The sequence below is a fragment of the Vidua macroura genome, chromosome 20 (genome assembly GCF_024509145.1).
Source record: "Vidua macroura isolate BioBank_ID:100142 chromosome 20, ASM2450914v1, whole genome shotgun sequence".
Classification (NCBI taxonomy): Eukaryota; Metazoa; Chordata; class Aves; order Passeriformes; family Viduidae; genus Vidua; species Vidua macroura.
In genome coordinates, this window is record NC_071590.1 from 3,114,716 (window position 1) to 3,142,612 (window position 27,897).

Sequence of the window (27,897 nt, forward strand, 5' to 3'; positions counted from 1 at the left end):
AGAAATCAGTGGTACAAGCTGCAAAGTGAGTCCCTTTTCCCATGGCTGAAAACATTCAACCATCAGTTCCCAATCTTGGCTAGCTATCAATCTACTTTACATTTAAACCATATTTTTCTCAAGTTCGTGACCTGGACAAGGAAGTGGATTTCCTCCACCTTGGCATCTCATAAATGCTATGGCCTCAGTCTAGAAATGGAATCTTCAGTAACCCATGGAAAAAAAAACAGTCTGTCATCATCTGCAAACAGAGAAAACATCTCTTTTGTGGTAATCATTGCAAAATTCCAGTGTGTAGCACTCCCCAGGGTTGGTCTCTGAGTAGGTTTGCCAGATGCCAGATGAATGCAGGAGATGATTCAGGTTTCCCAAGGATCAGCAGTCATTCATCAAGGTGAGAAAATTTCTGTTCCTGATATGCTTGGAGGATTCTCCTGATCAAGTGAGATTGGAAAACCAAACAAACTTAAATCCTGTCTGTACCCAGACAGAGACTCTCAGGCAGAGGTTGCAGGTTTTGTGCCCAAAAACTTCATCAACTTTATTTTCTCCTGGTGCCAGTGATCAGTCTTTCCAGCTTTCCAGGTACAAAATCTCCAGAACTAATGATGGATCACGGGTAACTCATAATCCCAGTGCAATATGTCTAGTTCTTTGGTTTTCACTAGAATCAGTTGAAATCCTTCTGTCTGACTCTAGAAATGCAGACTGATGCATGTGTGTGACTCCAAACTAACAGTTCTCTTTTGAGGAGGATTTGCTTGATGCTTTGAGCTAATTCTTGTGCAGTTAAAACAAAGGGGAGATATTTTATTCTTTGCATGTAGTATTAATCTATGGTGACACACTGGCTAACCATTATCTTCTTCAGGCTCTTGGACTGATAGTCACAGTCATCTTGGGTTTGTGGAAGGGCTTCTCCAAGGGCACGTAAGCCTTTCTCAAGGGAGCAGCAAGGCACAGGGAACCAGAGCACTATGGTGAAGTTCATAGGTCTGCTGCAGGCTTTTCTCTTTCACCTTGGACAAGTCTCTCATTGTGTCTCAGTTTCCTCATCTTAGAAACAGGGATAATCCAATTAAATCACCTCATAGCAGGTCTTGTAAAGATTAATTAGTAAACGTGGAAATGCTTTGATAATCTAACAGGCAAGGACCATTGTAAATAGTCATAATTGAGGGAGTTTCTATCCCTCGGGATTCCCTTTTCCAATGGGTGCACTTGCAGCCTAAGGAACAAATCAGGTCTGTAGTAGAACAGATTGGAGATTATGGTGGGAAAAAAATAGCCTTTATGGGAAAAGTTATATAATCTTTTAAAAATCTCATCTTTTACCATTTAAGCTTGCACAGGATTAAGATTCATAACATCAAGGTTACAGTCACAGTTAGGAATTAAGTGGCTCCATCTTCCAGTCTTGTTTGAAATGTAATTATTTGCTCTATGCTGTCAGTCCAGTGAAATCTTGTCTGAAATAATGTCTTAATTTTTTTTTTTTCTGCTTTGTTTGAAAATGCAGAAGGAATTGTAAATGTGAATCCAACTGCATTGATTCTTCTTTTGATATTCTTTTATTTCTGTGGGTGTGGCTTTTCAATGGAATGTGCTATCTGTGTCCCCTTGCTGGCAGTAACCAGAGCTGGCAACATTGCCTTCGACTGTCTGGGCTTGGTCCTCTCCACCCCTGGCTTGCAGAGTCTGTGAGCAAAGCCTTTGCCAGGAGTTTTTGAAACACAGGGAAAGTTTTAGCAGGAAGTGGGAAATCTGCTGATTTCTGCAGTTCCTGTTAGTGGACTGTCAAAGACAAAATCCTCAGTTTTTTTGGGTTGTGGATCCCGTTTGTTCGTGAAGCAGGGTGAGCAGAGGCTGGCCATGGCAGTGCTTTCCTGGCTGGGAGCAAAAAGCCATGGCTGACAGGTTGGGAAGGATCTAGCTCTTGATCATAGCACAGAGGAAACAATCCTGCACAGGACAGACACACCCACAGCCATGCTCTGAACACATCTTGAGTCAAACTTCTAGTCTTCATTGCTTGTCAATAAAGAAAAAAGCCAATTTTTGCTCCCTTCTTCATTCTCATGAGCAAATGTCAGCTTTTTGAGATTGAATCTGGTTTTAATTTTCCAGATTTGCTTGTTATTAGTGGTGTGCTATCCTGTGAGGAGGAAGAAAGAGAGCAGCCTGATTTCCTGAAAACTGATCAGAGCCTAACCTGGATTTTTCTTCCCAACCCAGCTCTCCAGTGAGAGTGGACATAATGATTATTTTTGGAATCTACCTTACCATGTTCCACATTTTTAGCCAAACATAATAATGATGCTTTGTTTGTGGAGTATATTCATACTTCCTCTCTTATGAGACCTCTGTGAGGTAAGAATTATTTTCTCCCACATATGAGGAAACTGATAAAAAGGAGACCAAGTTACTTGTTTCAGGTCACATACATACTCTGTGGGACAAATCAGATTTTGCCTTAACTGGAAGTCCAAACTGACATCTACTTATCTGCACTTCAAAATCAGACTTTATTTACTACTGTATTGCAATGACCCCAGTATCTGTTCTGAGACACTGCTGTAAAACTGTCATTTCCTCATGATCCTCCAGGTCATCTGCAGTGAGTCTGTCACCTCTCTGTGTCCATGGCCAGGTGGGAGTTGCACTGACACATTATAGCAGCTTTTGTTTATAGACTTGACTTTCCTGTGCAATACCTTTTATTGCTGGGTCAGTGTCTGGCCTGGCAAGAACTTTGTCTCTTTCTCTTAAACTCAGACTTTGATATTAGTCTGAGTTTTTAGTTTCTTCCAACAGAAATTACAAGTAGAAGGCTAAGAAAGGAGGCCACCAGAAACAGATTGTCCCAAGTGGGCATTTTTGTGCATTTCACAGACTGCACCAATCTCACTGGAAATACACTTCTCCTTTTTGTTTAATTCTTAAAAATCAATGTAAAACTATAACCAGCTTAGTTTTTAGATTGCTGACAAAGTTTAAAGTTACAAGGATCGTAAGAGGAGAAGTAATTGAAATGAGATGAAAGCAGGGATTTCTGTACAAGCATTTCCTTTTATCAGTCCTTGGTTGGTTGCTCTTTTAGTAGACTCTCGTAATGGAGCTCTTTCCTCAGGAGGTGCTGCTGCTTTTAGTGGAGAGAAGGCAGCCTTCTGATATATGGATTTGCAAGTTCAGCATCAGCCCCTCAAGAAGGACCATTGTTTGTTATCCTATGGCCTGACTGAAAATGATAGTTGCATGCCCTAGTTAAATGTTGAGTCCCTTGAAAAGCAGAGGGGATGCTTGTCAGAGTCAGGATTTCAGAGCTGGGCTATGTGTTTGTACAGCTTTATTTAATTCCAAGTTACCCTTGGGTTATTTAATTTCCTGACAGCTGCAAAAACAGTGTTCTCAGATAACAAAGGTTCCTAATTAGGCAATGTGCCTAAAATGGTAGAATGTTTTATTTTGACCATGACACTGATGTTTTGTATGCAGCTTGGAGATGAGAAAGTCGAGCAAGTTGGACTTGCAGCTTCCTTTGGCAGAGCTGTGTCTCTCTTGTGATCCCCAGTGAATAATGCTAAAGGCATGGCCTCTCCTCTGTCCCTACACTTCAGACACCTCTCATTGTTTTGGATTGTGTCATCAGTAAATCTGCCTTTCAGCTGGAACCACCTTCCAGAAATAAGTTTTATCAGCACAGCAGGACTAACATGACTTGCATAGCTGAGGCTACAGAGCATTCCAGGGTGAAGAGAGCAGGTGAGATTTACCTGTAGCTGAGGGTTGTGGCTTCTTGGGCATTCTATTACCCTACAGGTGTAGCTTTTATGGCTCATGCACTTAGTACAAAATCAGGCAGTGATAGAAATAAACATACAAGTCAACTATTCTTCAAAATAATTTATTCAGTTTAGTTAAGGGTATTAGCATCAGGTTATCTTAATTAGCTCCTGACATGATTTGTGCTTGTGGAAGGTTTATGTTTTGGGCTGTACGAATTGATGCTCTCTAAATTCCCTCTTGTGACAGCAAAAAGTGGCTGTTGGGAGGTCTGTCACCTCCTTTAATTCTTAGACATCCCTTGAAGTCTTGAATCTAAAAGAAAATAGGTAATTTTGTTCTGCAGTTTTGCTCCTTATTTCAATTCTTTTCCAGAGCTCATAGCTCTGACAATTCCCATACCACTTCTTACTGTTGCAGAACTTTTAAGTTCATTGTTTAAGATCCTGCTCATATAACCATGATACAGAATTGTGCCTCTGATAAATAAATGCCTACTTAAAAGTTTTGCAACTTTAATTAGGGGTTTGCTGACCTGCAGTCAGACTTTATCCCTGCCTTTCAGCTGAGCACTATTTACATCATGTCCTGTACCACTGACCAGGGGCTCTTAGGAAGGTTTCTGTTTGGATTCTCTTTTGCCATTTGCTTTTAGATGCCTGATCCTGCTCAGATACCATAATACAATAAAAGAGAGATTACTGCCTCAATTGCCATGTAAATAACAGTGAAAAATTATTCTCTGTAATAATCTGGCCTTACCCAGTTCTTTTGAGATGCTGGTCTCTTTGAAAGAGCTGTGGGTATTGGCTCAGATTGGCTATATGAGCAGTGTGTCCTCTGTCTAAGATCAGCAGGGATAGGAGATGAGCCGGAATTTTTTATTCTTCCTTCCCCACTACAGTTTTCTACCAGTCAATAACTGAGGGATTCCTAAATTACAGGTTGAATCTGCATTACCGTATTTAATAGCTGTCAGTTTACCAATCCACCACAGAGTTGTCTAACCCCTTATGAAGTCTCTTCATTCTTTTGGTCTCCTTGACATCCTCTGTCAGCACTGTGATAATTCCATTGGGTTTCAGGTGTTGTCTGTTTGCACTGTAGCATGATGCTGTCTGTGGTCTGACTCAGTTCTCCTCCCAACAGTTCTTAAGGATCTTTGAGCATCAACTTGTTGTTTCTCAAAGAACTATCCACAGTGTCTCCAAGACTCTTAGAAAAGAGGATAAACAGAGCCATAATAAAAATACAAAATAACAAAGGTTGTGCCAGTTCCTCAGTTCCTCCACTGAGAACTGGCTACTTATTGTTATTTTTCTTAAAAGTCCAGTGGAAAATCTCAAGTTTCTAAGACAAATTCTGCCTTTTGATGAGTTGTTTCACAATATATCTTCCCTTAAAATCCTATCTGTGACAGCCGTATTACAGCTATAGTGCTCTTAACAGAAAATATCCAGTAGATTTTCTCATGGTAGAGAAGAATAAAATCCTAAAATAAGAACACTTCATCCCCACAAAACAAATTAAAAGAATTACAATATGTTTGGGTTCATACCTCCCTCTGTCTCTCCCCCTCCCTCTCTCTATGAATGTGCTTATGAGTTTGAGTCATATGGTGTATAAATCCTAAATCCTGACTAGAATCAAAGTTAGGTGTAAGATGCAACATGCTTCTTCAGAGATGCAATTAGCTTCCTTCAGAGTAGCATAAAAACTCAGGTTTATTTTCCTTCATAATCCTTCTCCAAGATTTCTGGAGACCATCCAGGCACAGTGGTAAATATGTTCCCAGTTTTGCTTGTCCATTTTTCTTTGGGGTTTGCTCTCCCTGGGATTTCCATCACCGTGTTCTACCAAAACATTCTCATGTTTATTTTACCAGATTTACCAATCCCTCTTCAGTTCCAACTTCCCTACACATCCACATTTATTGAATTTTTACAGTTGGAAATAACTGTATCTCCACAGCCACAGTCTGCATTTATTGTTTGAGTTGGTTTTGGTGTACATTAAATTGAAGAGGTTGATAAAATGTGAGAGGTGATTTCTCAAGGACTGGCAGTGTCAGCAGCACTGGCATTGTGGCTGACAAGCCCTTGGAGGGTCCCCAGAAACCTGATTTCTTTATCTTTGTGTCTTTCACATTGCCGAGCAGACTGCAAGCACTAAGTAACTGTTAACCTCTGGAGCCCTGCTAAAGTAACTGTACCTGCGAGGTATTTATTTCACAGTTGTTTTCTTCTGCTTCCCTGGGCTTGGTTAAGATGTTTATTTACTGAAATGCTTTGAGCTGAACTTGTATACTTAGGAGTTGTCAATTTAAATATGTATATATATGTGTGTGTGTACATATAAAGCCTGTGTATGTTGGTGTATATACCTATATTTGTATATGTATATATTTATTTAGGGATAGAGAAGTTGTTTAAGAGAAATCATTTTTAGCTCTTCTTTTTCAGAAACCTGTCCTTAAACTCTAGATTAAAACTGAAAAATATGTTGGATTTTCACTATATCTGCCAGGACCAAAACAAGTTTTTCTGTAGCTGGCAAGTTAAAAAAGCAGCTCACAGATGGGCACTGACATCTATAAGTGAGGCAAGCCCAGTAGGGCAGGGAATCCTCAGGAGCTTGATGACAGGTTGTGTCCTGACCTCTTGAGTGCTGTTGTTGTACTGCTGACATCCTCAGGTTTTAAGTTTGGTGAATTAGGTGTTTTATTTTGTTTCTTTAAAAAAGTTAGAATTGAGCTTTTGGAGAAGTAGGATGAGAATTTATGTGGACCATCATGTGGATAAACTTCTGTCAGATGCCTGTTCTTGCATTTTAGCCAGTGAACAAAAATAAAGTAGCCTCTTAAACAAGCTCTGTGCTGTTTGCAGCAGACAAGAGTGCCTGCTCTGATGAATGTTTACTATGGTTTTTCATGCTTTAAATAGAGCAGATAGAACTTTTTCCCCAAAATTCATTTTTAGAATTTGTGTCAACAATTTCTTGACCTAGATGAGTGCTCCTAACATGCCACAATGTGCCTGTTTTAGTGGCTTGCATGTACCTCTTTTTACAAGGAAATGTATTTATGTATCCAAGAATCAAGGACAATCCATGAAAGCTTCTCAGATTGTCTCAGATTACCACCCATTTGGATGAAAGGAAACCACAAACTGAAACCAGTTTTCTTTCAAAAGTGCAATTTGTGTATCCGATAAACATGAAGTTCAAAGCAACTGCAGAGTGTACTTCACCAACGCCAAAGGAAAATGCTCTTGAGAACAGGAGGTTTGATAGCTCTTTGTGGAGTGATGGCTGCATCTTTAAGTCATTTGCACCTTCTTAATTTTAAGCATATTGAGCTAGATTTTAGCAAGCCCCTTGTGCACTGAACATGGCTTAAATATCCAAAAGTTGAGGACCCCCTCCTGTCCTGCCCCATAGAACTGAGGAAAGGCAGGCCAGTTGGATGAGGCTCTTCACAGGGGAGGAGGAGGGCATGAGAAGATGTCTCCTCCATACGGGAATCTCTTTGGTGGCTTGGTGTCACTTGTGTTCTGTGACAAAGGCATTGATATTCTGTTGGCAGTGCAGAACACTGGGTTTGGAGCAGGGCTCTTCTATACAGGCCACAAGGCATGTGCTGGGGTACTCCTTGCAGAGCACTGCAGGGTTTCAGATGGTATTTGTCACTCATTCTCAGCCCTTACCCAGCTGCTTTAAAAAGTTGCTTCAGCTGAGAAGTTTCTGGAGGGAAATTTACTAGGAAAAAACCAGCCTGTTCTATAGAGATTCCTGTGCTTGAATTCAGCAGGCTTTTGATAGACTCTTCTAGACTGGGACACGTTTGTTGTCAGTTTTGATTAGTTGGGCTCCTGGCATAGAGTGCAGTGCTTCCTTGTTTGAAAATGGAGAGGTGTTGCATCCTGGGTTTGTAACACACAGCCGCTGAGAGGTGATGCTTTAAAGGCACTCAGTGGAAAATTGGGCAAAGGAAAAGAGTTAAATACAGCTTTTCACCTGCTGCTTTATGTGGGGGGTTTGAGTTTTTCTGTTTCTTTTATTTTTCCTGCAGTAAGCTCAAGGCAACTGGTCTCTGGTCCGTGACTAGGTCTCCTAGCCTCTGCCACAGGATAAAGAATGATAGTCATGTGGTCCAGGAAGCAAAAATCTGAAAGGCTCTTGTGTATTTACTAAGTATTTTTTTTCCAAGCAGCTACTGCAGTTCAAAGGTTCTAGGTGGCAAGAAAGGCTTGAACAAAAATGCAGAAGGTCTTTATTGCCAAGATGAGTAGAAGGCAGAGAAGCTTAATGTGACCAATTTCCCATTCAGAAAAGGGCTTCATTACTGATCTGTGTGTGAATAAGTTCGGTTGCTGAATGGTGACAATAATATAATTTTTACAGTGGACAGATAGGCAATAATCTATTGGTTTTCTCCCAGCTTCTTTCTTCAATTCTGACAGTTTGGCTACTCATGGATTAGAGAGTAAGACTGATTTGGCCTTTTTTTCCTTTGAGGTGAGTGAAACAAGGCAGCTCCTTGTCAATATAAGTCTAATTTGACCTGATCTTCTCCAGTTGGGTGAAATAGTGGAGTAAGAGCTGGAGTCACTGATATACTTTGTGTGAATAGTGTGACTGCTGAAAACACATCATGCTTAGTAGTTGGGAAGCACTTAATAAAGAGAAGGCACTTGTACTCAGAAATGAGAGTGAAATTGTGTAGAAAATTCTGTCAACTAATGGCCTGAAAAATATTTTGCAAAGGCTATTTTCTACCCTTACTTCTAATACATCTTGCACTTTAATAGCCTGAACAACTGGAGAATCACACACATTAATGTCACAGTTCACTTGGGACAATTTGTTTTACAAGATAATGAACTGTGTCAGCAAAAGTTTAACACTTGCTCTAGGTGGGGCTGACAGTTCAGCTTTCTGGTAGCTTTGCCAGTGTTTCCCAGTAAAATGCTCATGGTCTGACTAAATCTCTGTGAAATTCTGTAACCTGGGAGGAGGTTATGTCATCACTTTCTTCAAGTATTTTTTATTTTGTTTAAGGCATTCTCAAGAGTAGCTTGGAAGGAAATACTGCAAAATACTGATAATTGATTTTTTGAAGAGCTCTAGTCCTCTCACGCCTTGGCAGCAGAGGTGTCTTTGTGTGAGAAGGCACCTTCACCTCATTAAAGTCATTCAGCCCAGGTGGAGGTTTGTGTACCCTAGAGCTTTTCAGGCACAGTGTCAGGAGTGACATCCAGTCTGGTGGGTTTTTTGCAGTCTGTAGTGCAGCTCACACTGGCAGAGGATGCTGTACCCCTGGTTGTGGGGGAGGCCTCAGTGGTGCAGTTGCAATCAGAGATCCTTGGGGATGTTCAGGAGCAGGGGAGGTTTCTAACCCTGGTGTTACCCTACCTCTTCAGAGGAAGAAGCAGAAGAAAGGTGTAAATAGTTAGTCTGAGATTGTAGGGGACAAATCTGTGAGAGTGATGGAGACATGGACAGGGGATAGATCCAGTGTCAGGGAAGACAGGGTATAGGATCAGTGGGGAAGGCAAGAAGAGACAAAGAGTAAAGATGGACGTAGCAACATGGAGAATAGGAGGAGATGATGCAGTTTGAGCTGTACTAAGGGGTGACTGGGATGGAGAGGTGGGAGGAGGGAAGAGAAGAAAGAGGAACAGGCTGGTGGGTGTTGGGTTTGTGGGTAAGCAGAAAGTAGCCACCTAGAGCACTTGCTCCTTGCGCTGCCCACAAGGATGCTCAAGGCAGCAAGTACCTGCCAGACAACAAGCAGTGTCTTTGATTCAGATCAGCTCAGGGCAGTGGAAAAGGCCAGCCACATTTTCAGTGCCTGTGGCAGGAGGATGGGCTGGCTCTAAAGCAGCAGCGTGTGCAGCAGGCCATGAAACTCTGATGCAATTGCAGTTTTTCAGCAGCTTTCAGTGCCCAAGATGGTAGTTGTACTGGTTTTGTTTCTGAGCAATTTGTTTAACTATTACTAAAAGTGCCTGTGGTTATTAAAAAATTCAGTTTGCCTGTGCTAATTTACCTCCTCTTGTATGTGCCTCATGAGGCATTCAGTTGCATCATTACAGGCTGCTGCTTTGAGCTCTGTTACAGTGCCCAGAGCTCTGGCACTGGGGTGGCACCTGGCTGAGTGGTGAATGTGGCTGGGGCTGCAGACAGCCCTGTCCTTCCGACTGTGGGAAGCTGGAGACTAAATAAGGCAAATGGCAGGAATAGAAACACTGGTTTCATGATACATTCGATTGTGTCCCTGCCTGTGACAACCTCTGTTTGGCAGCCTCCCACCTGCAGAGCACTCAATATTGCACCACTTTAAACATTTTCATGTGTAAAATAAATCCTCAGTTACTGTGCCAAAGTGGTTGAGTAAAGCAGGCTGCAGGATGATGATTTGTGAGTTGTCGGCAAGGAACCACCATTTTCAGCACCAGGTGCTAAATGGGTCTTTAACCTTCATTGAGGGGCTCGATCACATGCATTAGCGCTTCACTTGGTTTGCAGCATTGCAGGATGAGCTGTTCCCACTGGGGACTGACCAGTACTGTGGAGCATGATCCCTGACTGATGATGAATGTATTGCTTTCCAAGCGTAGGTAATAGCTCCTAAATCCCAGGCTGTCATGGGATCTGCAGTAAACTGACCCTATGGAGAAAATGTACAGGAAATGTCCAGCTATACTGAGAAGAAGGATCACCCTTTTCATCAAGGGCACATATACAGAGAAGTTATAAAAGCTTAATAAACAAATAAGTAGTTTATTGATTATTAACTCAAGTGCAGATTGCTTTTACGTGTTTGAAGGACTATCTATGCCACACTTGAGAGAGATTGGGCTGCAACAACCCCATCTTTAGTGTTTTCTTGCTCTCTTTCATCTTTAGGATCGGTTGGGAGTGGAGAGTCATCTCTAACTGTGCCTGGTTCAGAGGTCTAGATTTGTTTACTCTAAGGAAGAGGTCATACGAGTCCAGTACAAACACAACGGCTTTGTTCTGCAAGATGCTTCTCTTCTATGCTTTCTTTCATACAGTGCTGTCCCATGGCTTTTCACAACAGTGGGGCACAGCAGAGCTGAAAAAGTTATCTGTCCTTTGATTTCTAGGCCCCAAGCTTTGGAGGTCCAGTTCTAATTCTTACAAATTAGAGGTTAGCTGTGTCAAGGCAGCACTTTGTGAACAGAGTTGCGGAGGACAGCCTGAAGGCAAGAGTCTAAGCTGAAGGCATGCTGAGGTATGAGGTTGCTGCAGATCCAGTTTTAAAGTCATTAGGAATGCCTCTGCCTGAATTAAGGTGCAAACAAGACCATATGCCAACGTCAGTAGTATTTTTATTTAATATTAAATTGAATAAAGGGTTTTATTTAATAGTAAATATGAGAGAGAGAGGAAAAGAGAAGAAGGAAGAGAAAGAAGTAGCAGAGGTGGGGCACAGAAAGAGAGACAGAATAAAGAAGATATCACCATTCCATGGATCCCAGTGATGTTCCATTGATCCACTCCAGCTGGTCATCTTGGTGGTGAAGGTCCCCTGAAAAGCCCAGAATCTGATGGATTCATGTATATTCAGGCCAAGTGGGAATGCCCCAGCACATCCCCCATGGCAGGTACCAGGCTCTCGCAGCAGACTCTGGATCTGTTGCATCATTTTGCATCACATGCAGTCCTGTGGTGCAAAGCCTCAGGAATGAGTCTGGGGAGTGATTTGGGGTGTCTTTGATGGATTATGACACCCCCTCATTTGCTTCTCACTTGAATGTCCCATGGATGTGGCCTATGGGGTTAGGGGTTCCACAGCTGGGCCAGTTTGTGTAAAGGAGAATGGGAGTTCAGTGCCTCTGATCAGAGGTGACACCACCCACCCTAAACCTCCCTCTCCCCACCTCATTTCATGGGGAGGCTGTATAAACCTGGCTTCTGTGGGCTGTGGGCTCCCCAACCCCAAACCCAGCCAGAGATGATTCTCAGTGCAGCTGCTGGGTTTGGCTTTCTTGTGGATGCATTCCTTTCCCTCAACCTTGTTTGTTTCTCCCTAGACCTGAGCTGACTGAACAATAGTGTCCCCTTTATCTTATCTAGGCAGCTTAACTTAGAGTCCAAAGTTCCAGTCAGCCATCTTCAAGGAGGCTTCTGTGTTTGTAGCATCTTTATACAGTTTTTGCTGTAGTGGGCAAAACTCCTTCATAACAATGTTAAAGGCATGAACCATTTTAGTCCCTGACAGACTGTGTGCCTGTCTGTCCATGGATTGACCAGCTCTGAAGGAGAGGGTAAAGCTGGGGAGCAGGGTGTTAGTCTGCATCACTTAGAGCCTCTTTCTCTGGGACATCCATCATCTCTCTCAGTCAGTTCTTGCAGAACTTGTATTTATTCTGAAGATGTCTGTTTTATTTCTTTACTTAAGAGCTTGTGCTGTGTTTCTGCTAAGCCCTGTCATGGGACTGACTTTTGCTTTTGATTGCCTGCAGTGTACAGTGAAGTTCCATTTCGCACTTCTTGGATTATGTCTGCAGAAGTGAATTTAAACTATTCTTGTTTCTACTTATCTTCTTTGCTCTGCTTTGCTTCTCATGCTCTGAAAGCAGCCAGAATGTATTTTTGCTTATATCCATGGTTTCTCTGGATTAGATTGAAATGTAAACTCATGGAGGCAAGAAACACCTCTTGGAAACAAGTGCAGGGCCCTTTGGAGTACGGCTGTTTCTGCTCCATTTGGTGCAAGTGATCAGTAAAAACTTAGATTAAAAACTTAGGTCGTGCAAGCATTTAAAACCAAACTGCATGTTGTATCAACCCACTCTCAGTTGGTGAGGCATGCTGAACATCTTCATGCTGCTTTTCTGCTTGCCTTTTTTTTTTTCTTTTTATTTTAATAATTAGCACCTCACCTTCCTCTGCAGGGTTTTCTTTTCCCCATCTGGTACGTCCTGCAGGGTGGGCAGATAGAAGCCAAGCCACAGTGGTGCTTATGCCTCAAGAATTGGCCCTTCCAGCCATCCTTTGGGCTGTGCCTTGTTCTGCTTGAGGGTCTCAAGAAGCTGCAGAAGTGACTGGGGGGTTGAACCCCCACCGTCACTGTCAGGGAGGGAAGCGGTGACAGAACAGAGGAGTGAGTGCTGCCTGCTCTGAGCTGAGCAGTGGTTGGTTCATGGGCTGCCACTGGGGCCAGCACTGGCCAGCCTACTCCATCAGGGCCCCAGTCCTGGCCCCCATGCTGCAGCGCTTTTGCACCTTTTAAGTGGTTACTGCTTTGGCAGAGTTTAGATGAGCACTGCTTGTCCATTTTCTTTCATACAGACTAATCTGAAAAAAACTTTTAACTGGTGTTATTTTCCATTATAGAATGGTTTGTATTGGAAGGAAAAGATCATCTTGTTCCTCTGTTTCTCCCTCTTTATAAACATTTGCATTTCTGTTGATGAGGATTTGCAGTAATGCAGATACCTCTTGATGCATTCCAGGATAGAGTAAACACTCTGTGGGAGAAGTTCTTTGCTTTTAACTAATCACTCATTCCCCCTAATTTGAATGGAAAGCAACATTTTACTTATCTTTTTAAACTGTCAGCTTAATTCTGTGTTTGTTGCCAGTGTAAACTCTTGTCTCTGGAGTACTCTGGGCAATTTGCAAACAGAGAAGTTAATACATATTATGCTCAGCACAAGTAGGCGGGGGCCACGAAATGTCAGTTCTCCTTACCTAGCCCGGGCAGATTTTGGCATACCTGGAGTTGCAAGTGATGTTAATGCAGTCTGAGAGATGCTGCTAGCAGTTTCCATCATGGATTGTGCAATACATGTAATCAATAGGCTATTAAAGAGGCTACAGGCTCTCTACTGCTGGGTGATTTCAGATAATGCATTAAATACAACTGGGAATGATAGGGCTAACTAACTACCATAGACTGGCTGTATTTTACCTGAAGATCTTTCAGCTGTGGGGTTTTTTTGTCTGCATTGTGTATATTACAGATGTACACAGCTCTCATCACCAAACAGGGACAGCAGTGCATGCTGTGAGTGTAGGAAGGAGGTGGTTATGTCCTGCAGATTCTGTTGTAAAAGCTAGGCAGGAATTAGGAGCAGGGCATAGTCTTTTAGATGAACTGGGATCCAGTGAGATGCTTTGCAAGATGATCTGTGGCAGACACTGGTCCCAGCCCCCAAAGCTGGTATTCTGTGCCCCAAATGGAGCTCCTCTTTGCTGGAGGTTGTTTAAAAATACATGTTAGTGAAACAGAGCTCACAGGCTTCCTTGGCAGAGGGCCCATAGCTAATCACTAGAGATTTCACAGTGAAGTTTATCAGAGTGCCTGTTTGATTAATGGTTCATATTTTGTTGATCTGAGACTTTTTATTCTTAAATTTAATACATATTACTTATATGACTTAAATATGTTTTAATTCCATCTTAAATCAGTGGAACAATCTTTACAGTGGAGTTGGCTTTTTTTTTTTGCACAGCAGCAGCAGCATGTTTGCAGAGGCTCGTGCTTGGACATGCAGCTGGTTAGTAGGATTCTTCACAATCCCGTTGTATGCACTTCCCTGGAAGTCTCTTAAAAGTAAGAAACCAAAGAGCTCAGAAACACCATGGAACTGAACCTCAGTGCATTATGCCTCAAGGCTATGAGGGATAACCCTGCTGCTCTCCCAGGAGAGAGGTTTGGTGTGTCAGGCTGTCGCAAAGGTATGTGCAGAGAGGCTGGGTGGGAATGGGAATGCATGTTTGGGTCCACTGAGATGACCTTGCAAAGTCCAGCTGGCTTCCCTTGGCCAAAATTTGAGTATGTCAGAGTGAAACCTGATTTTTACAAGTTCACACAGTCTGTATGCTGCTCCCTTCCTTTTAAATTAAACATCCTTTTCTTTCCCCCAGGCAGGAAAGCCCCCAGGCGCGCTCCCATTGTGGCTGCGCTGTCTGGGGACAGGCTGTTTGCTGTGACTCTGGCACCAGCGCTGCAGCAGCAACTGCAGTCGGTGTTGGATAAACAGTGCCCCTCCATCTGTTCAGCTGTGGATTCCTGAAGATGCCTTTTCATACATGCATTTGCATACATGCACGAGGAAGCCACTGCTGTCTAAGTACAGCCGAAGGGTTCATTAACAAGGGATTTAGCAGTTGTGCCATGTTTGCCTGTAGGACTTTGATCTTGAGAAGGGCACTCAGCAGCAACACCACTGCTGCCATATCAAGGGCCTTTATTCCGAGCACCTGGGGCTGGAGGCTCAGCAGGGAGGAGCTTTGAAATGAACTAGGAGTTTTTCTCCTGAGAACGATGAACCTTTGTCTCAGTTAAATGTGTGTTTGCTATTTTTCAGTGCTGCAAGTGATCGGTTATTGTAAAATCCCTAAGCAGTTTGTATTGTGGAGAAATCTGTGACAAATGCAAGTAAGCTTACTGCTTTTGACACTTGTTTCTCTTAATATTTTCAGTCCTGAATGGCAAATGGACTGTATTCTTTGTGGTTAGCACAGACTACTTGCAGAAGTCTCATGCATTCATGCCTTCACAGCTCAAAACAACTTCTCAAGCCAGCTTTTCCAGCAAATTTCCTCTTCCTGAGGTTAATGGTTGAAGATCATAATAGCTAGGTGGCAGAAGTCCACAAAACAAGGCAGTATTCTCTATGTAATAATATATCGTAGCACATTCATTAAGTTTTTGTATACTATTCCTTCTCCCCTAACTGCACTACTTCAGTCCAGATCTAACACTGTCATGCCAGCTAATTCATTTTCGTCTTTGCTTCCTCTTTGTCCTGCTTTCTTGGGGTTTTGCTCACGTTCACAGGAGCAGCCCTGCCAGGCTGTGCTTCCACACTGGGCTGCAATCGCCACTGTCAGTGGTGGGGTCTGCTCTGTGCTGCAATGGCTTTTACAGCCAACCAGTCTCTCTCTGAGCTGACAGTGCTCTCCAAGTAGCTGCATTTGTTTGTGTTTTTTCTTTCTCCACCTTCCCAGGGTTGTTTTTCTTCCTGTGTGTGACACCAGTGAAGTGCACAGCACGCTGCCTTCCCATCTAGGTAGTCCAGGGTTTGGTTTATTTATAGGTCAGGAGAGCATGAGTGGCATTTCCAGGTTTAGGGAGGTGGAAGAGAGAAACAACAGAAGGGAGCAGCTTGCTAGCAAAGAGATTATTTGTCAGATTATGTCTCTTGCTCTTCCTGGAATCAGCTCATTTGTTTTAGAGGACCAGCATGAGAAAGGCAGCAGTCCTGGGAGTGCTGTGTTTGTCAGGAAAGCTCTGTGCTGGGATTACAGCAGCACAGAGGGGCCATGCCTAAACTGGTAGGGTGACTTGATACAGGAGCTTGTGGTGTGCCACTGAACTGATTTTATTTCTGCATTCAGAGGCAGTGTGCCTGCTTTGGCTCTCTTTAGGTTCAGAGATAGGAAGTGTAGGAAAGGAAATATTTCTAGCTTCTGGAAACTTTCTTCTCTTTTTTATGTAGTGCATAGTCTGGAAGTAAAAGTCTTTGTTGCTCTGCCAGCATGGCTGTTAAGAAGAAAAGATAAAAATATGCCAAAGAAGATTTTAAAGGAGCACCAACAGGCAACGATCTTACCAGCAGATAAAAAAAACCTTCAGTTTTTCCTCAGCATCTCTTATGTAGTGCTTCTCCCCCACTCTCTTATTTTTGTCTTCTGAACTATCACTGTGAGATAGAAAAAAAAAAAATACTAAGAAATTTAGTGTGTGCGCAGAATCGCAGCCTGTCCCTTTAAACTACAGAGAAGCCTTAGTGGAATTTCTATTCTGGGAATAGTTAATTCTGTTTGAGGTTGGGCAAGAGAGATGCACTCACAGGCTTAGTAGCAATATTTTTACTCCATTTGTCTTTTCTTTTAAGGATTTGCCTGCCTCATTTGATGGAAAGTGCATTTATTGATCAATCCTCCACTAAGGAGAAGATCTTGAAGAAAAAGAGGGTGAGAGAAAGAAAGAAAAACAACCAAACAAAAAGCCAAAAGACAGTATTTGTAGCTGTAGTGCTGTTATATAATAGCCATTATGTAATGTCTGTTGGTGCCAACTAAAAATATACTGGAAGATAACTTCCAATTCATTGAAGCATTTAACTAGCATCATCCCAGGGTTTCTGGTTCTGGATTCACCCCCTTCTGCAGATGTTGCAAAGAGCTTACAAGTCCCCTAGGTAGCACAGCAACTCGTTCTGTCTTTTATCCTCCTTCTTGTCCACTCTTGATTTCTTTCTTATAACTGGAGTTTTAGAAAGGGTAAATCCCTCTTCAGGTCACCTCTCTGCATACCCCACTGACCATGCCATTGGCCCATAGAGCCTCTCTCTTAATGCTTTGCTCAGCTAAGCTTTAAATGTCTATGGCAGACACTGGGTTTCAGGAGAAGCTGAGCGTAAAACGTAGCAGGGATTAGATTTTGCAGCAGACACTGAAAACTTGACAGCTTCATAGGCAGTGTTTTATAGGAGGTTGTTCTCCTGTAGCTGAGCTGCAGCTAAAAGTACCTTGCCTTTTCCATCCTTAAGCCTCCCCTTGAACTGCCAGCAGGACCTGCCATTGTGCCCAAATGCTCAGTGCAGCTACAGTTGCAGAAATGGGCACCCCAGAATACCCACAGCTGGCCCCAGTGTGATGCAGACCATGGTTTGCCCTTCCTCTCTGAAGCACAATGTCAACATGGCTGTGCAGAACCTGGAGTACATTTCCAGAGGCAGCCCAGCCTGAGCGGTGCTGCATGATGGAAGTGCCTTGGCCAGGGCTTGAGGGCAGTGGCAGCCTCTTTGGGGAGGGAAGTAGACATCAGCTATGATGCCCTACACAGGGTGGGTGTGACAGCAGTGGTCCCCTTGACACAAGGGAACATGACAGGCTGCTGAAAGTGACCCAAGGAGGAGCAGCAGGGAGGTGACCTAGACATAAGCAGCGAGCTGCATCACTGATAGGAACCCTGCAAGGTTTCTTGATTTGGACAACAAAAGTCTAAATAATGCTGGCTGAAAAATCAATGAGCAAAAAAACTCTTTATATCCAGGATTTTAGCCTGCACAGAGCCTTACAATATTGTAAATAACATGATGTATCACAGAATTGTGTGAGTGCCTCGTGATAGTGCTGGGGGAGGGTAGTAGACATGTTATCACCAGGGATGAAGCTGAGTTGTGGTTGAAGCAACTTCACACAGATGGATTCAGAAAGCAGGGTTTAGACTCCCCTCTGGTGCTGTAATTGATGTAAAGTATTGCCATTTCTGTTCTTCATTATTGAGAAGTCATGGTACTGTTCTGTACCTAAGCACTAAGATTGTGCAATGGCATAAATCTATATTCAGGTTTGTTACTGCAGTAAATACATCCTGTTCATGGACAATGATCAAGGAGACTAATAGCTCCATTGCAGGCATAACATGTGAGGAGAGAACTGTCCAAGCCCTCCAGAATCACTGTTTCAATCCCCAGATGGGATCAGCAGGGGGTTTTGTTTTTCAGAAGAGCAAAGGTTTAGTATGTCTTCAAGATTTACTTCAAGACAAGTATTGAAGCTTTTGTTTTGCATGAATTTACACAAGAAGCATCTTGCGACTGCATCCACACAAGCATTATGTACATCAAGCGACACGTTTTGTTCTTGAAGGTGCAAAAGAAGTCTTTAGTACCTATCACAGTTATTGTTGTTGCTATTGCTTTATTGCAGCAGCAGAATGAAGTGGGAGTGCATATAACTCCTAGTTAAACTCAATTTTTTCTGCAGAAACAGAAATGTTGACAAACTAATGAAGGGAACCAATGGTGCTTTATGCGTGCATTGGCTAGGTGTCAGCTGCAATGACAAGGGCAGTTATGTTGTGTCAAGTTTTAATAAGGAGGAAACCCTCACAAGTAGAACTAAGATTTTATCCAACAAGTATTTTTGTCTGCTTGCTTTAACTGAAGCAGCCTACTTCCTGCCACATGGATGTGCTTCACATCCTAGCTCCTGGCCACATGCAGGAAGCCTTTCTGCTGGAAGATGCCTATGTAGGAAGGGCAGTGGGTACTGGGTTAAAGCAGTGGATCAGGACATAGAAATCATATCATGTGTGATCAGAGGTTTTAACCTGGTTGTGTGTTGATGCTTGTCTCTGGTAGTTGTTGAGTGATGTGGATGCTTACTCAAAACGATAGCAAATTAGGTGAGTGATAATTGTTTAGCACTCTGGGATACAGATTAGGATTCTACAGACTCAGGCCAGCATGATTTGCTTCTGTGGGGTAAGATATGGTGCACAGTGCTTATTCCTTTATGTGTATGAAGACAGGGAGAGAGTCTATACAAAAGCTTTTTGCTGAGGTGTGTGTGAATAGAAACCACTCTCCATTTCCTTGTGTTTCGGATCACAAGTGGCAGACACTTGGAGAAGAAACATGTAAAAGCTGTGGAAAAAAGAGACACTGGATTTACTGCTGCCTTGCTGGTCCAGCCAAGCACAGTTAGAGCAATACACTCACTTTGGTCCACTTCCCTTGGTGACAACAGCAGCATAGTAATTGAAGACATGACCATAAATCTTTTAGTGTGAGGAAAAAGCTGGAGGTCTGAAACATTGAATAGGGAACAAGATCCACTGTCCTGCACATGCTCCCCTGTGGGAAATGCACAGGGGCAGCCAGCATGGAGCAGATGCTGGACCACTGGCGGTCCTTGGAAAGCTGGAAACCATTGCACTGGAGGTCCTCAGTGTGCTTTTAATGGGGCCAGTCTGGGGGGTTGGCTCTGCTGCATCATGGTTTTATATGCTTATGGACAAGATGTGTTGAGGAAAGCATTCATTACGTTCTGAATAGGCACAAATAAACCAGGGAGTACTGTATCAGTGATATTGTTGTGTGGGATTGTTATCTAAAATACTCTTTCATCTGGAAGCTCTGACGAGCTCTTTGACTGGAAATCAGCTGGGTTGTTATTGTGCCTACGTTTAAATTGTGCATTCCTTTAAATGTCTTTAGTCTACATCTTGCATTAAAAATACACGTAATTTTATGGCCAGAAGATGCCCTGGCTGTTCCTCCTGTACAGCTGTTTCACTACCTAATATGCCATAGCCATTAAATCACCCCCTGCAGTGACCTGCATATCTTTAAGCATTTAAATGACTTCTGTAAATTAAGCTTTTAGGATTAGTCATCGTAGATTTGCAGCATCATTGGTGTGTTGCCAAGGACCCCAGTTTTGTCACCATGACTACTACCACAGGGTTACTGAGAAACACAAACTGCAGGGAAGTTTATTCACATGCCAGAATTTGAGTGAGTGAGTGAGTGATGATATTTCACCAACCACAGCCAGAGGAGCACCTAGTTGTTTATATCCAGAACAGGCTGGAGGTGGGCTTCCAAATGGGAGAAGATGCTGTTAGCCATCCAGGGAAAAGCACCATCATACTTATTTCTTGTATTGTCACTTGTTTGTGTTCAATAAATAGTGTGCTTGGAGAAGATTGGGACGTGTGTGCCTACTCTCCGAAATGCTCTTATCCTGTGGGGATTATCCCTTCCCAGGAAAGGCAGTCCTTCACCATGGGGTGTGAAGCTGCAGGAGAGCTGATCCTGTGATGAAGTAATCGTAATGACCAAATCCCAAGGTACTGCCTAGTGAGATGAAGTGTCATGTTTGGGAGATTTTTTTTTTTTAAACCTGAGCACTGAAAAACAGAATGCCATGGTTTGTCTCCAGTGGGGAATATACAACCCAGCTCTTCTCTGCTATTGCTTCTTTAAATTATATTCCTACCTTGTGCAAGGGCAAGCTCCTGGCCCCTGTCTGATTTTCTTCAGACATTTGGGAATCAAGTCTTTAGAAATACCACTGTTGCAAACTCTTCCAGTGCCATCTCTTCCAGTTTGGTGCTCTTCCATTGTTTGAAAACACATCCCTGTAGCTCTCCTCCACCTTCTCCCACTGCATCTTCATGGATATCCAACATGTATACGTGAGTTTACCTGGGAGATCTTGAAGAGAATGTGCATTTGGTAGCATAATCTGGTGTATTTTCCCCTATAGTGTTGATATTCATGGCTCTCTCATGTAGTTTTCTCTTGTTCCTCAACATCACCTGATTTGTTTCATAATGGCTCAGGACCAAAGTTGTCCTCCTGGCTGAACCTCCTGTCTCCTGCTACATGTCCTGGACTCTCCTACTGAATCCTTCAACAAAACCATGCCAGATATCATCAGTTCACTGGCACCTCGTGGAAGAAGGGTCCAAGTTTTGAAATGTCTTATACCTTGGAGGAAGAAGGAAATCCAGGGAATGATTCTTAGCTCCCTATCAGCTCTGTAGGCATTTCGTCGTGCTCCAGGCAGGAGTGCTGATAAACAGGCTGCCCAGCAGTGTGCTTAGTGCTGGCAGGAGCAAAGCCTTTCTCAAGAGTGTTTTTCTTCATGCATGAGTCTGCCTTTTCCAACTCATCTCATCCCATCCTGCTCCCATCTCCTTTCACGGGAGGTCCTCACAGCTCTTGTAGCTGAGCATCTCTGTAAGGGTGGCTGCCCTGTCTGAACATAGGATCCCCCCTATGCTGTTCCACCAGCTCTGGGCTGCCAGCTTGCATCTTGCCATGAATGCCTGAGTGGGTTTTTTGTTTTTGAAAGAAATTCTTTGAATTCAAAACATAGCAAATTCCTGGCGGAGGCAGCTGATGGATTATGCTCTGTGAGTGCTCTGTGCCTAGGACTTGCTCTTCTCTGATCCTTCCCTGACCTTCCAGCAACAGTGCCAAAAACCTCTGTTGTGGGTCACAGATCAAAAATGCATAAATAGAATGAACCAATTTGCTGGGGTCAAAAAGGGGACAAATGCTTCTGATGCCAACTCACATGTGTGACCTGAAGACAAACTGTCTGTCCTACAAGCCAGCTGCTCCCTGAAAATGGGGCTGGTCAGGAGAGAGCATAGCTGTGTGCTTACATGTTCTCTGGAGGTACATGTCTAGTGACAAACACAACTACATGACATGTTTGAGGGCTAGTAGGCCACCACAACCCAACTGCTTCTTCCATTTAGGAGGTTTCCCACTTAAACCATTCTGGTTTCCTTCTTATATTTTGGTTTTATCTCTAATTTCCCACAAATAAGCTGTTGGGTTCTTCACCACTGCGGTTCCCCTGAACATAACTGCTTTTGCAGGGTACTTTCACCTATGCAGTAAAGTGTTTGTTCTGAGGTCTGTGTGAGTGTTGGGGTTTAGGAGTTCTCTCTTGGTTTTTTTCTCTCAAGAGAACTTTCTCCCATTTTTTTGTTGCTAAGAGACAATAACGACCAGGGACTTAGGAGAGACAGTTTCCCCGGGAAGGCTGTGGCTGGCTGCCCTCTTAGCTGGAGGGTTTCTCATAGAGGGGCAGAGATAGTGCAGGAACTGGGCTGGGAAGCCAGGCTGGATGGAGCTCCCAGCCCGCTCTTGCTCTCTCGGCACGGTGAGGGGAAGGAGGCTTCAGTCGCTGTGGGGAGAGTTCCCCACCACTGTGGGGTTCTGTCTTCTGCCTTTCTTCTACCCTGAGTGCAGCTCTGCTTGTAAGAGAGGCCGTTGCACTGGGACCTTATCAACACCCTGCCTCACTAAAAAAGGGACTTTCACCATCTGCTGGGGTGCCTCAGGGAAACCCCGGGATCCCCGAGCCCCTTCCCCTCCCAGGGAGCCTCTCCCGGCCCTGTTCGGGAGCCGGGCTGCTGCTGCCCAGCCCTGCTGTGCCTCTGCTTCTGCTCCAGGGTTTTTTGAACACCGTACCCCACACTCCCTGCCTGCCGGGACTGCAGGCGCTTACAGCTACAGCTGCGGAATTTCTGTCACATCATCCACCACCCCGGGATATTGCTCCTCCCTGCCTTTCCACCTTGCTGCTCCAAGGTTCCTGCTCCATCTCCTTTTGCTGTTCCGAGGGGGTACCAGGCTCGGCTGCCCCCGAGGGTTCATAAAGGAAGTCCCTCCTCCATGCCACCCCACAGGCTGTGCCCGCCATTGTTGCCGTGAGGGAGATGAGGCCGAGCCCGCGCCACAGCGCCCCCTGCCGGCGCGGGGCAGCACTGCCCCCGCCCTGCCCGCCGGGAGCCAGCAGCGCCCCTGGCGGCCGCGCCCGGAACTGCAGCAAGGGGAAGGTCCCTTCTCTCCGCAGCCGGGCCGGGCTGGGCTGGGTTTGTGCTGCTGCTGCTGCTGCTGCTGCTGCTGCTGCTGCTGCTGCTGCTGCTGCTGCTCTGTGCTCGCCTTGTTATACACCCTGGGAAGGAACTGTTATTCCTTTTCTTATATCTCTACCTGAAAACCCCTTAATTTCAAAGTTATAATAATCTGGAGCAAAGGATGTTTTCCAGTGTCAGTCCCTTCCCGTATTTGTATTTACCTTGGCTGTTCTGGAGAAACAGGGGAGAAATACACTTCCACTTCAGAACCATCTTGACGTAAATGATTTTTGTGCCTGTTTGCACTGATCCCAGGGTGGAAATAAAGATGTAAAATCCTGAGCTATCATAACCCTTTTTGAGTTAACTGGCTGCCTCCAAAGTACACTGCCTGGTGTTGAAAGCATCTCATTTTTAATTACTACTAATGTTGCTGTTTTGATGGCACTTAGCACTGGCTTACTCAAAAGCCTGGCTGTCTCAGGAACACCAGTGTTATCCATAGGCAATGCAGAGAGGACTCGCGTTTTGCCAAGCCTCATTCAGCTATGGAAGAAACCCTTCTGTACCCTGTTTGTTTCATTTTCAGCTAACTCTTCTATCCTGGTTGGTTTTATCTGTGGTTTCTATCTTATGCTCCACCTCCAGCTCTGTATCCTGACGAAGGAAGCGCGGTGATGAAATGTTAATGTTCAGATTCTAGCTGTGAGCAGCAGCGCTCGCATCCTGCTGCATAATGTTCCTTGTCATGGGCTGCAGGGCTCGGTGGCTGGGCCAGGCTGCCTTCCCTTCCCTCCCCATGCCAGCCACTCTGCAGGCCTTGCCCCAGCTCTGGCACTGTGCTCTGGGGAGCTGTGCTGGGCACTGCTCCTGCCTTCCCCCCTCCCAGTACTAAATACCTGCTGTGCTCTATCTCTCATGGTCCTTATCAGCTCCAGCTTTGTTCACTTGCATAATTCTCTCAGAGCCTTATCAGATGAGCATGATTTCAAAGTGTTAAGAGCATCACTGCCTCAAACAGTTTTGCAGTAGCTTGCCTTGGTCTCAAATTAGATGTAGACATAATAATAATAATATAAAATTAAATAACAGAAAACTGGGTAGAGATGCTTTTCCTCTTGGATTAATAATAGAAGCATGGAGACCTGTTGGAAAGGAAGAGGGTTTCCTCATGTAATTGCTTTAATCCTAGCTGTGTCTCTGATATCTGACTGTTTTATGGGTTCATGTTCAGGAGCAGTGGAAAAAGCCCCCATGTCCCATTGCAAAGGCCACATGTGCTTCCCCAGCACATGAAGAGAAGGGGATTCCTGTTTGTCCCTGTGGCTGGGTAACAAGGCCCCCCTGAGCAATGTCTCATTTCTCCTGGATGTTTGGAGATGTGATTTGTGTAAAGAAGGGCTGTGAAAGAGGTTACACTGGAACCAGCCACCACCATCCCTCCCTCCCTCCCTTCCTCCCTCCCTCCCTCCTTCTCTGAGAGCAACAGTAAGGCATGCTGCATGTATGTGAGTGCTATGTCAGCACATAGGAAAGAATGAGATCTTCCTGTTCTGAACAGTGGCAGGAATCAGACCAGTATATTCAAAACATCCCAAATGACAAAGGTATGTGTGCTGCTGAAGACCATGGTTGGAGACAGCCACCCAGCCCCTGTGAGGATGCTCACTCCTCTGAAGGGAGCTGGTCCTGAGGATGCTCACTCCTCTGAAGGGAGCTGGTCCTGAGCCTGGTCACAGACCTGGACCCAGCCCTAACCAAGCCGGGTTTCTGCCTTTAGTGTTGAGTGGCCAGTTTGCACCTTGTGCCCTCCCACCTCACATAGGGAGGATCTGTTTACAGAGTACTTTTGCCTTGCTTAGAGTGCTAGGTGCAGCAGAAAATAGGCTTGTAGTATAGATAGGGAGATATATTTACTTGTAGACAGAAAAAGTGTGCTCTGCTTTCCATGTTCAGGCCATATACCCATTCCTCAGCCCCTCCAGCTCCCTCTGTCCCCCATTTGACTGGTTGCAAAAGCATCCAACAGCCAGCACTCACACTGTAGCTTGCTCAGGCAGCACCAGGCGTTGACTTTTCTATCCAGAAAAATTTATTGTTATTCCTATTTGATCTCACCCTTCCCTCACCATCTCCCTTTAAATTCCCACCCCTTGGCTTGCTGAATAATTTTAAGGTGCTAATTGCCCCGCACTGCAGCTGATCCATTGATCTGGAACACAAACAGTCTCAAGGTAATTTTCCGTCTGAGCCAGTCTGGGGCTTGCGCAAGTGCTGATGTTTGTTTCCTTGCTTTTTAATTTCCTGCAAAGAAAAGCTATTGTGTTGCTCTCGGTAAGATGTCTCTGCCTCTGCCTCAGCCAGCGGCTGCTCTCTAAGGCCACGTGGGGCTCGAGGAAATTGACACTAACAGTACCCGATTCTGTGTAATTGAAGTCTGTGGGTGGAAATTGATAATCCTGCTCAGTCATATTGCATCCCTCTATCAAAACTGTTAGCCTAGTCCCTGAGGTATCAGGTGGCTTCTTTGCCTATCTTTAGTCCTGCATTTGGGACAGAGTGGGAGCAACTCAGACTTTTTGTCCAGTTATAAAAATACTTGTTCGGCTAGATAAACACTTGGAGGCAGAGGTTGCTGGGCTTGCACATCTCTGAGGATTCAGACATCCCTGCCTATAACAGCTGACCACAAAATCCAGCAGTGGGTCACTACTGGCCACTGGGAAGTGCATCCTGCACAGCAGAGAGTTAATTTTCCTGGCTGTTGCTTCCAGCAGCCTCAGCAGAAGCTGTGCCTTTGCAGGGTTTGATCCGAGGGGTGGGGGTGTGGGATGATGTAATGTTGCCAACTCCCTGCACTGGTGGGAGGAGGTGAAGTAAAAAAAAAACTCATCTGCATTCATTTCTCTCTCCAGCTTGTATGCACTGGTTTGGTTTACCTGGAAGACTTGTTTTCATAATTTTAAATGAAATCAGCGGTTGTTTTTCTTACCCAGGGTAAGGCTGGTGTGGCAGCACTGGTGGATGGGGCAGAAGGGAGAGCCCCTCGGGTGCTGGCAAGGCTGCACCTGCGGGAACCCCCCCAGAGCAGGGGCAGGATGAGCTCTGCAATCCCATCTCTGGAGGCAGTCTTGTCTGCAGGTGGTGTGTGCATGTAACTAGAAACGAGTAGCAGTTGTCTACCCCTGAATCATAAGGAGATTTTGAAAAATGGAACACCTATCTCCCTCCAGAAAAGCAGCCCCTTCACAGACTCAGGTAAGTTGCCCATGCCTCAGACCCCTTTGGATGAAATGCTGCAGGCTGAGTCGGAAGGGAAGGGAAGGACAACTCTAAGGTGGCAGGTAACCAGGCAGAGGGGTGGGAGGAGAGAGGGAGTCATTGGCATTACTTGCAGTCCTTGCCTCTTTCCAGGCTGGCTGGTAGATCCTGTCCCTCTGGCAGAGCTGTTGCTTTGGCAGGAGGGGAAGGTTCACTCCTGCTAGCATCTCTCACATCGTGCCTTTGAAGGGATGAGAGACTCAGCCATTGCTCTAAGGACTTCATCTATAGAAAAGGAGGATCTGCCTCTATGAGTGTGTGCAGCCCTTACAGCTGTATGCTTGGCTTTTCAGAAATGGCAGATTGATGACACCTCAGGAATAATGTGACACCTCCCAGCCAAGGAAAGATTTTCCCAGTTCACACGCTACTGAATATCCCTCCATCCATCCACAAATCCACAGAGAATAGGAAAAGGGGAGTAGAAAGACATCTCACAAATTGGAAACTGAGCTGCTGTGAATCCTTTTCCCAGCACCACCCTAGGTCACCTGCGTGCCTGGCAGTGTCAGGGGATGGCAACACATCAGAGCTCAGCTGGCAGCTGGGAAGGGTCTTGGTTTTTTATGATGATGGGCTCAGATGACAGGAAGACAACAGGTGTAATTCTTGTGGTGGTGATGGGTTGGGTAGGCAGCACTCCCAGATTTCTCTCAGACTTGTCTGTCGCAGTGCGCTGTCGTATCGTGCTGGGCAGCGACAGCAGGGGCGTGACCTTCCCCCTGTGAGCTGTGCTATTCCCAGTTATTGCTAGGTGACAGCAGGGACACGACCTTCCCCCCGTGAGCTCTGCTATTCCCAGTTATTGCTTGGTCCGGCCCAGGAACAGATAGCGATGACACGGGACACAGGGTAAAACTGGATGGATTTTTTAGGTCCACGATGTGGGACCCCAAGACAAAGCCCAGGGGCATCTGCAGAGGTTTTTATAGGGGGAGTGGTATAGGGCAACTAATCAATGAGGGCATGGCAGGGGAGGAATCTAGGGCAGGACTAACATTCTATAAACCTATCAGGGAGAGCAGGGGAGGGGGATAATACAAAGCAACAAATGGGGTATCGAATACTACAAGATAGACAAGGAACACTCTGGAAAAAGGGGTAGGGATAGGGAGGATTGACAGCTTGAGAGGGAGGAAATAAGGGAAGGGCTTGGGGAGATGGGTAACTCAGGAGGGGTGGAGATTAGGGAGGAGAATAGTTGGCAAACACAAACTTAAAGCAAAAACCACACCACGGCACTTGTCCACAGACATGCAAATATGTCTGCACTGTTCTGAAAGTCCCTTTTGAACTGATGTAATTATTTGGGTGTTGCTATGGATCCATTCTGTAATCTCAGAGCAAGATGGGAACACCCAGGAAATGGACCTGTAATGGATATCTGTCATTGGACACTGTTGGAACTGCCTCTGCTCTGACTCTGTGTGCTGAGTGAGAGTTGTGTATCCAGAACATCTCCAGGAGGGAAGTCTTCTCCTCCACATCCTTTAACTGAAACAAGGGTAGGCAGGCATTTAGCAAAACATGATGTTTTCATGGAAAGTTAATGACTGTTAAAATGGCATTTCTTACTCATTTCCCTGCCTGAGGCCTGCCTGTGGTTCTGGACGTGACCCAGGACACAGGACTGG

The 27,897-nt window shown here is 44.7% G+C and overlaps 1 protein-coding gene across 2 annotated transcripts in view; it reads left to right on the forward strand.

The window, feature by feature from the left end:
* The window catches only part of CASTOR2 (cytosolic arginine sensor for mTORC1 subunit 2), a 117,372-nt gene that overhangs the window by 65,891 nt on the left and 23,584 nt on the right, over positions 1-27,897 (forward strand). Inside the window, exon 1 of one of the 2 annotated variants that reach the window (XM_053995711.1) lies at positions 14,333-14,496. The exons of the other annotated variant lie outside the window; for it this stretch is intronic. Within the exon in view, the coding sequence (XP_053851686.1) occupies positions 14,400-14,496 (97 nt within the window). The 5' untranslated portion in view covers positions 14,333-14,399. Of the gene's footprint in view, positions 1-14,332; positions 14,497-27,897 lie in introns of those variants that run through there. 2 annotated transcript variants of the gene reach the window in all.